The sequence below is a fragment of the Mus caroli genome, chromosome 5 (assembly GCF_900094665.2).
Source record: "Mus caroli chromosome 5, CAROLI_EIJ_v1.1, whole genome shotgun sequence".
In the NCBI taxonomy this organism is placed as follows: Eukaryota; Metazoa; Chordata; class Mammalia; order Rodentia; family Muridae; genus Mus; species Mus caroli.
Window position 1 is genome coordinate 31826991 of NC_034574.1, and position 10307 is coordinate 31837297.

The window sequence follows — 10307 nt, forward strand, 5'->3', positions numbered from 1 at the left end:
AGGATCCAAGACCCCCAATCCCATCCAACTCTGCCCGACTGGCAGGTTTTGCTCAGGCTTCCACTCTTCAAACTATTCTGTACTGTTTTGTTTTGTTTTGTTTTGTTTTGTTTTGTTTTGTTTTGTTTTGTTTTGTTTTGTTTTTCAAGACAGGGTTTCTCTGTGTAGCCTTGGCTGTCCTGAAATCTCTCTCTAGACAAGGCTGGCCTAGAACACAGGGCTCCACCTGTTTCTGCCTCTGGAATGCTGGGATTAAGAGTGTGTGGCACCTATTCCTGGTTTCAAGCCAGTCTTACTCTGCTTTTCTGCCCTCCCCTGTTGCTATGCAGCAGGATTCTGAATACAAGAGCAACCAGAGACCATCCACCCAGGAGGTCATTTCTGAAACCCTAAAGGACCCTGTGGTCTGAGCCCCCTCACCTGAGGTACCACTTTATGTCGACCCAGTGCTGAGCATTCTCCTTCCACACAGTTTCCTTGTTTTCTCTTTCTTGTTGGTCCCTGAGGGTACAGATGCACACCCACTTACAGACAGACCAATCAGCAGCAAGCCCGTGGGAACCTGCTGGGCTCTTGACTATGTTCTGTCACCCAAGCAGGGAGGCCTCTCAATCACTGAATGTGTTGGGGGATGAGGAACCAGGGAAGGGAGAAGGGAGAGGCTCAAGGGAGGCAGGGTCAGGTGAGGAGCTGAAGCTGCCTTCACCCCTCCAGGGTGAGGTCCCCTTGCTGCCTTAGCTCATATAGACCCCTCATCCCCACCCCACCACACAGAGAGCTGCTGTTACCCTTCATCTGACAGCTGAAGAACTGCAGCACAGAGGGCTTAAAATAGCTCACCAAGGGCAGGCCAGGGACAGCCTGGTGCACACAGGTGTCACAAGACCAAACTGTCCCACCAGGGCACACCAGAGTCAGCCATCATTCTGCCCACTGCAGAGAGAAAGGAGCTCAGAGGTTCTGGCTTTTCTCCATTAGTCTGTCTCTCCCTCTGGTCCTGCTGACCTTTTTCACGACTAGTGCTCATGGGAAGAGGAGGCGAAAACGTGGAAGGATTTTCAAATAGATTCTAACGCAAGAGAGAGACAGGGACCTAAAAATAGGCACTTTCAAAACGAGCAGAAAACCCGAAGCTGTGCTTGGCTGGGCCATCTTCACTCGTTCCCAGCTGTGATCTTGTGTTGTCATAGAAACTTGACTTGTCTGCTAGGAAAGTGGTCCCAGTATTTATGGCAGGTTCAGCACTCAGCTTTTGGAGGTCTCCACCAAGAGGGGGTACATAGGAACTCTGCTACCCAAACTGGGGTGGAAGCCACTGTGAGAAGCAGGGTTAAGACCTGACTAATGAGGATGGATAGACGCTCGGCATTGGCATCTGACCTCAGCGGGGTGAGTGGTGGCCACTTTGTGGAAACATGGGGAGACCCATGGTCTCACAAGTATGAGGACCTAAGTTTAGTTCCCCAGAACCCACATGAAAATACGAGTGCCTGTGATCCCACTTTTGGGGAGGGTGGGGACAGGAAGATCTCCGAGCCTTGCTAGCCTAACTGGTGAGATCCAAGACAATGAGAGGCTCTGCCTCAAAGAGGGTGGGCAGTGTTTCTGAGGATGATACCTAAGGTTGTCCCTTGTCCCTTGTGTGTGCATGTTCATGCACATGCATGCACACCTGCATATACACCTGCAAACCCTCGTCCACACACACAAATCTCTGGGCACACACCTGCATACCCTTTGTATAAAATGCATACACTTTAGCACATATCCACATAACCCCTGTATATACACACCCATGTACAAAAACACCCAGGTACACATGCATACACACCAGCACACATTTATATCCCTGTATACACACAAACTTGCACAAACACACACACACACCTACACAAAACTGTGCACACACCTCTCTGTGCACACGCACACATACACACACATACACACTTTCCAATCTCCCACCTTCTGCTTGCATACATATACCCATGCATGTACCCACACCCTCCATGTACCATACTGTCTTAGTCAGGGTTTCTATTCCTGCACAAACATCATGACCAAGAAGCAAGTTGGGGAGGAAAGAGTTTATTCAGCTTACATTTCCATACTGTTGTTCATCACCAAGGAAGTCAGGACTGGAACTCAAGCAGGTCAGGGAGCAGGAGCTGATGCAGAGGCCATGGAGGGATGTTCTTTATTGGCTTGCTTCCCCTGGCTTGCTCAGCCTGCTCTCTTATAGAACCAAGACTACCAGCCCAGAGATGGTCCCACCTACAAGGGACCTTTCCCCCTTGATCACTAATTGAGGAAATGCCTTACAGTGGATCTTATGGAGGCATTTCCTCAACTGAAGCTCCTTTCTCTGTGATAACTCCAGCTGTGTCAAGTTGACACAAAACTAGCCAGTACACATACCTACACACACACACACACTTTGATACCCACTACTTGCACACACATACTCCTGCATATACCCACACCCTCTCTGTGTACATGCCTACACACACACCTGTGAAACATACATACTTGCACACACATACCTGCACATACCTACACACACACACACACATACACTTTCCAATCTCCCACCTTCTGCTTGCATACATATACCCCTGCATGTACCCACACGCCCCCTGTACCATATCTACACACACACACACACACACATCCCTGCACACACATGTACACGGTATCAGTAGTTTCCTTTGCTGATGCTGATGGTACACATATAGCAACATGTGTTCAGCCCCTTCTCACGCCTGCCTCCCTCTTCCGTGGGCACTCCTGCGGCTCAGTCTGCCTTTGGGTTTCCCTGCAGAGTAAGAACGCACCTCACAGCCAGGGTGAGTACGATGTATACAGCACCTTCCAGAGCCACGAGCCGGAGTTTGACTACCTGAAGAGCCTGGAGATAGAGGAGAAAATCAACAAGATCAAATGGCTCCCGCAGCAGAATGCCGCGCACTCACTGCTGTCCACCAATGGTGAGGCCCCGCGGGTGTGGCTTTCCCGACTCACTCAGCCTTCCAGGTTTCTCTGTGGTTTTAGTGACAACCAGGCCACCCTTCAGCTTTCCCTGTCTGGTCACAAATCTCCCACCCTTGTAGATATAATGGGCATGGAGAGCTCCAAGGTGGAGACGAGGTTGAATATTTCAAACACCAAGGACCAGGGCCGGAAACTAGGGACCACCAGATACAAACTGAACTCTTAGCCAGAGTCACAAGTCACCCAAACTGGGGCTGTCCCCAATGATGTGACAAACAGACAGGCAGCTGACATTTGTCTCTCTGCCTCAGAACAATAACTATTGCCACATGCCAGTTTTGCCTGCTACCCCAAGGTATCAGGTGTAGGCTTTGCAGCTCTCCTGGCCTGGAGCAGCCATGCAGTTCCCACACTTGCCCTGCTATTCCTTTTTCTCCTCTGAGCCCATGAGCCAGGGCCAGGGGTATGGTGGGGCAGATTGGGGTCCCGGCCAGCTTTGGGGACTGGGGCACATGGCCTTGCTTTCCTTAGTCTCGACTTCCATACTGCCCAGAGGTCAACCCAGCTCCCTTCTGTGGTTGTGTGGAGATAGATATCCGCCCAGTGATCTGAGAATAGTAAGTGCTGTGTGAGCCTGAGCGAGGCTGGGAAGATGGTGGCGTCACCTGTGCCTTCCCTAAGGAAGTCCCATCGCTGAGGGGGCTACAGGGCTTCCTGAGAGTGACCCATTCTTTGTTTGTTTGTTTGTTTATTTGGTTTTTCGAGACAGGGTTTCTCTGTGTAGCCCTGGCTGTCCTGAAACTCACTCTGTAGACCAGGCTGGCCTCGAACTCAGAAATCCACCTGCCTCTGCCTCCCGAGTGCTGGGATTAAAGGCGTGCGCCACCACGCCCCGGTGAGAGTGACCCATTCTTTGTCACCTGCCTGCCCTCAGAGTCTCTAACATGTCACTTCCCTCTCCATCCCCTCTCCACCCGCTGGATATTGCCTCACGAAGTCTGTCCTGATGGCTCATGTCCTGCTGACCCTCCCATGACTGAACACCTGTCATTCTAACTGTGTGTCTCTGCCAGTCTTTGAAAGGACAGGATCTATCTGGCCTCCCATAGGCCTGGCTGGACTCAGCTCAGTACACCTGGACTCTGGGGGTTTTATCCTGTGTGTGTGTTGGGTGGATGGATAGTCACATGGAACCAGGAGCTTGTATAGATGATGCTTAGCTCGTGTGCATGTGCACATGTGTGTGTGTGTGTACCCACACATGCACAAATGTCTTTAAAAATCACTTCCTGCCATTCTAGAAATAAGCCAGCCATGGGAGCCATCTACTTTTCAGCCCCACAAAATGTCTACACCAGCTTTACAGCTCATTTCTACCCTGTCCTCACAGAAGGCTGTACCCCTATTGAGGGCCCCATTTGAAAGCAGATTTCTCTCTAGCTCCTCCCCATGTTCACAGCGTTGGTTGTGGGGGAGAGACTGAGAGAGGAGAGAGGGGGAGGTGGAGATGGCGAGGACCTGTGATTCTGACCCCTGTGATTGTGAGGCCAGAAGCTCACAGCTCAAGCCTGGAGGGTGTCTGCTGGCCAAATCCCCTCCTCCCAAGGAGGTAGGCTTTCATTCTGTCAGGGCCTTCAGCCAATGATATGAGGTCTACGATCTCCTGATGGCAGGTTATCTGCTTATGGATTTAAATTTTAATTAATTCTAAAGGATCCTTCATAAAAGAGCCAGTGTGTTTTGAACAATGTGTCACAGCCAAGATGAGCCATAAAATTATCGCCACTGATTCTTCCTCCTGTGACATCCAAGGAAGGAGTATGGGGGAGAGGCTCCTGGAGTTGGCTTCTGGGTGGCAAGTACCACTGAATTAGGAATGGCAGAGTGGCCACCTTCTCCTCAGGAAGGGACAGTGGTACATGCCCAGTGTAGAGGTCAGTAGTGACCCTTGCAAGGGGCATGCTCTTTGACCTAGTAACATCCCCTGCCAGTGAGTAGAAGATGCAGCAGAAACAGATTGCCCATATTCAGAGGTATTCTACAGTGAGGGGGGAAGAGGGACATGGATGGTAATTTCCAGGGTGGTGGCCCCAGGACACATATCACTGTTCCTCTGGCTAGAGTGGGTATTCTCTTCCTGGTCTGGCTGTTGATAGAATACCTTGTTCTTCCCTGATCTGTCCTTAAAGATAAAACTATTAAATTATGGAAGATTACCGAACGAGACAAGAGGCCCGAGGGCTACAACCTGAAGGATGAGGAGGGAAAGCTGAAGGACCTGTCCACGGTGACGTCACTGCAGGTGAGCTTCGTGAACATTACGTGAACATTAGGTCAGCATTACATTCTATCAAGTCATGGGACCTTTCGGGCTCTTAGAGCCAGGGTCAGGGTCACATCATTGTGACACTATTCCTGCGGTGATAAACAAACATCTACTCATGCCAGATAGGAAACGGATGAAGACCAAGGTACTGACACTACCAAGTCCAGCGCAATGAACCAGTGAGTTTTATTCTGGTTGTTTATAGGAACATGGATGAGGGGTTACTTACAGCAATAGAAGTGACTCAAAGACAGCTGCATCATCAAATCCCACCCCAGCATGAGTGACAGCCCACCAAAGCTGGGAACAAGGAGCTCACTGGAGCCAGCTCAGCAGGTTGAAGAGTGTTCTCTCCAGGTGGCTCAGCTGTTCTGAGTCTCTTCTGGGAGGCTCGACTGATCAGTCCCCTGGTCTCTGCTCCTTCCAGGCTGATGGTCTGAGTCTTTTCAAAGCAGCTTAGCTTGTTGGAGAGTAACTCTTTAGAGTAATTACTGCATACATGTTCTTAGAGAGGGAGGGACTTAGTGAACCTGATCAGTTTCAGGGACTTCCTGAAGCTATTTTGAGTTGTTCCTCTATTATCCTAAAGGAGCTTCCCTGATGGAAGGAATGTTTCAGCCTTCCTTTAGAGCAGCGGTTTCAACCTTCCTAATGCTGTGGCCCTTTAATATAGTTCCTCAAATTTATGGTGACCCCAGCCATAAAATTATTTTCATTGCTACTTCATAATGGCTATTTTGCCACTGTTGTGAATTGCAATGTAAAAATATGCAGGATATCTGATCTGCAACCCCTGTGGAAGGGTTGTTCGACCCACCTAGTAGTCTCGACCCACAGGTTGAGAATCACTGTCTTAGACTAACCTGTAGTTTCTCCCCCTTGTAAACATCCTGTCCTAAAATATCCTGTTGTTTCACGTCCCCTTTATGACCTATGTCTTCAGGATTTCCTCCAAGATGAAAAGTTTTAACCCATTACACAGCAAACACTATGTATGCTTCCTCACTGGTGTGGTGTGTGGGCTGTGTCTGTGAAGGGCTTTGCGCCTGCAGTTGAGGGGGAGAATAAGCAGAAAATGCCCATTACAGAAAGGAGAAACTGAGGCCCAGGGCACAGCCATACTCCCCCTGCAGCTACTGAGTTGAGCTTGGTGAACTCTTAGCCCTGGGCTACTGGGTGGAAGGAGCTGAACTCCATCTTTGGTCCAATGAGGCCGAAGGTGGTGCTGTAGAGTTGTGCCATAGTCAGCTCTTGTCCTGCTTAATTAAAAAGCGTAAGGACTTGCATCCCCCAGCAGTGTATGAAAGAGCTCTGAGGGGTTAGAGAGATGGCCCAGTGGTTAAGAGCACTTGCTGTTCTTGCAGAGGACCTGGGTTCAGCTCCCAGCACCTACATGGCAGCTTACAGCTTACTTCTAAGGGAGTGCCCTCTTCTGACCTTCCTGGGTAACAAGCACACACATGCGTGCTTGCAGTCACAATGGTCATACACACAAAATAAGCTAAATGGAATAGAGAGGGGAGGGGGAGAGGATGTGTTCCTGTATGCGTATGGACATGTGTGTTTGAGCCATAGGGCCAGAGTTCAAGTTCTGCCCCTGCCACCTCCTTGAGTGAGTGTGCATACCTTTTAGGCACTCACTCTACTGGTAGTTCCTGTTAGCCTTGCCAGGAACTAGTGTATCGTTCCACCGAGGGGCTCAGTAGGAGCTGGGATCTGGATGTAAGAATGTCAGGCTCCAGAGTCACCACCCAGTCCATGTTCCTTATGGAGTGGGACCAGAATCCCTGTGTCCTACAGTGATCATGAGACGATGGCACCAGTCTCTTCCTACTATAGCCGAGTGGGTGGTGGCTGACGCTGCCTCATAGCTTCCCTGGCCTCCAGACGGTTTGGATGCCTTAGTGGTACTTGGCAGGCAGCACTAGATGCGCTCACTTGGAGTAACCCATCTAGATTGAGGCTGTGGTCCCTCCCTGCAGTAGGCATTAGGAGCTAAGAGAGCCAAGGTGTTCTTAAGCTGACAAGAGAAAGCCTGGTTGCTGTAGGGGAAGAGAGACTGGACCACGATGGTCCTCCCTTCTCCAGAGAAGCCCCACTTCCTCTCTCTCTGACCCAGGCTCCTCAAGGTAGATGGCGATTGTATCATGAGAAAGAGGGAGGCTTGGAGCTGACCATGACATATCCACACATAGGGACCAGACAGAGGACCCCGGAGGGGTTCAGAGATACCCTTATCCAGGCACACAGGGAGCAACCGGGGACCCAGCAGAGTTAGACAGACATGGCCACTGCTGCATGAACAGTCACACTCACGGGCACACATGCTCACACGTGTGTGCACATTTGTATTCACCTTCTATGAGCCCAGATGAGAGACACTGTCCAGTGTGGGTTTCATCTGCACTAGAGGAGCTTGTCTGTCATATGGCACTGAGGCTGTCACCCCCATTCAGGGACATACCCTGCTATGTATTCACTGAGGAAGACTGTGTGGGACCTGGGTGGATACCAGAGAGACAGGAGCAAGAGAAGGTGTAGCAGATAACCTTAGGGCAGACCAGCTGTGACAAGGGCCCACCGGGCCTTGAGAACACCAGCCTCCAAAGCAGGAGAAAAGGCATTTATTCTCACCAGATCTGAGTGACCATGACCTGGGAACACAGATCCAGCTTGTCCCAATTAATATGTCCCAATATGGAAGTTGCTACATGAATTTTTTTTTAAGATTTACTTATTACTTATGTATGTGAGTGAGTATACTGTCTCTATATTCAGATACAGGAGAAGAGAGCATCAGATCCCTTACCAGAACCAGGATGTGGTTGCTAAGAATTGAACTCAGGACCTCTGGAAAAGCAGTCAGTTCTCTTAACTGCTGAGCCATCTCTCCAGCCTGGCTACACGAATTTTTAAGGAGCCATGAAACAAGGCATTTTTTTACGTACATTGATCAAGACAATGGGTAGGCATTAGCTAGGCAGGGAAGTCTGCAACAGGCCTCAGATGCTGTCTGATGACGTTCTAACCCTCACTTGGTGGAAGCTGATAAACCCATACAAGCTTTTACCTGATGGTTAAAGGGACAGTAGATCAGTCAGAGAGGTGGGTAACCAATGCCTATCAAGGGGAGTGGATTAGCCCAAGATAATGTCGTTCTGGGTGTGTAGTTCTCTAAACATCCACAGTATCCGATGTGTAAATCAGTCTGTCAAGTGTGGATCCTCAACGTGTGTGTGTGTGTGTGTGTGTGTGTGTGTATGTGTGTGTGTGTGTATGTTCTGGGCACTTCAGTTCACACGACGTGGGTTGGGTTTACCTCCTGAGCCCCTTGTACAGGTTGGGACACTTTGAAAACCTCATAGTTAAGCAGCCATGTCCAGGATTCTTCATGAGCAGGGCAAGTGAGGGACATTTACCAGCTATGGATGCTCATTTCATACCCTGCTTTGAATGTTGCAGCCTCCCATTGAGATTTGTGTCCAGTGCCCCTCCCTGTCCCCTGCCCTTGTGGTGCTGACTGCCTCTCCACTGCAGGTGCCTGTGCTGAAGCCCATGGACCTGATGGTGGAGGTGAGCCCAAGAAGGATCTTTGCCAATGGCCACACCTACCACATCAACTCCATCTCCGTCAACAGCGACTGTGAGACTTACATGTCAGCGGACGACCTACGCATCAACCTCTGGCATCTGGCCATCACTGATCGGAGCTTCAGTATCCTTGGCCTTGACCTGGGGGTGAGGGGAAGTGGCTTCAGGGTGTTATGTAAGCACACTGGCTTGGGGGGTTGTTTGTCCTCGACTGCTCCCTTACTGAAGAACCTGTCTCATCTACAGTGTAAAAGAGGCTGAGTGTGTGATCACAAATTGTCTATTTATGATCACCCTAAAGACACAGTGGCTGAGGGCTCCATCCCATCCTATGCTTCCTTAGAGTGGCAGTGATCTCCATCACCTTGAACTCTCTTAGAAACCAGGAAGGAGCAAGAGAGCTAGCAACAATGCACCCTGGAGGAAAAAGGGAGGCTGACCACCCCCCAGGACAGCGACCTGGAGGTTACATCCCTGTGTGTTGGTCCAGTGTTGTGTCACTCAAGATGTAAAGTGACAACTGCAGTGTCAGAAGCTAGGGTTTCAGAAGCCAGGCAGAAATGGGGTCTTGGTGTCAGAATAAGTCAAGGACTGGGCACTGCCTCTCCTCCAGCCTGCTTAGGAAAGAGCTACTTCCAGGACATTGAGCATAGTGAACTGGGGAAGGTCAGGGCCGATCCAGGGTGGGCAGGCTGCTACCTTGTCACTGTTACATGGACTTAGTGACAGCTATACTAAGTGAAGTTTCATGTGTTGGGCTCTCAGTGAGGTAGGCACTGTCACCAGCCCCTTGAAGATCTCAGTAAGGGACCTGAGTCATGGAGCCAAGCTTGGATCTCCTGGGAGAGAGTTGGGGAGGGCAGGGAAGGGTCTAGCTAGGATGGGATACAGACAGTAAGAAATGTTATGTTGGCTTTGTTGACTTGGGTTGTGTTGTAACTGTCTCTGGACCTAGGTGGCCACAGGACGTTAGGACAAGTTAGTTGTGAAAAGGGAAAGAGAGTCAATCACCCCAACAGTGAGCCTCCTCCCTGTGTCACCGGCTCCTCCTCCCATCTGGAATATGGGAATTACGCTCACCCGTGGCGAAGAGCATCGCGTTCACCAGCAGGTGTTTATCAAGCACCCACTGTGTGCCAGACCAGATGACATGCTTGACGCTGGCACTAGGCATGCAAAGGCCAGATGTGCGTGAGTGCTTAGTGACAGGCCAGTGTGTGCTGAGCACTTTCTTCATCCACCTCTGCTGTAGGCCATAAGCAGCAGGTGGGCAAGCCAAGGCAGGCCTGTGCTGGGTGAATCTGTGGGCCTGGAGCAGAGGGTATGTGTGACAGTGAGTGGGATTGTGCTGGAGAGAAAGAGAGAGAGAGGGAGAGGGAGAGGGAGAGGGAGAGAGAGAGAG

General features: G+C 50.4%; 1 protein-coding gene across 4 annotated transcripts in view; it reads left to right on the forward strand.

Moving 5' to 3' along the window:
- Ppp2r2c (protein phosphatase 2 regulatory subunit Bgamma) overlaps positions 1-10307 on the forward strand; it is an 89236-nt gene that overhangs the window by 54938 nt on the left and 23991 nt on the right. For all 4 annotated transcript variants that reach the window (XM_029477624.1, XM_021162830.2, XM_029477622.1 and 1 more), the window contains 3 exons: positions 2819-2984; positions 5178-5290; positions 8852-9029. In XM_029477624.1, coding sequence (XP_029333484.1) covers positions 2819-2984; positions 5178-5290; positions 8852-9029 — 457 coding nt within the window. The remainder of the gene's footprint in view (positions 1-2818; positions 2985-5177; positions 5291-8851; positions 9030-10307) is intronic.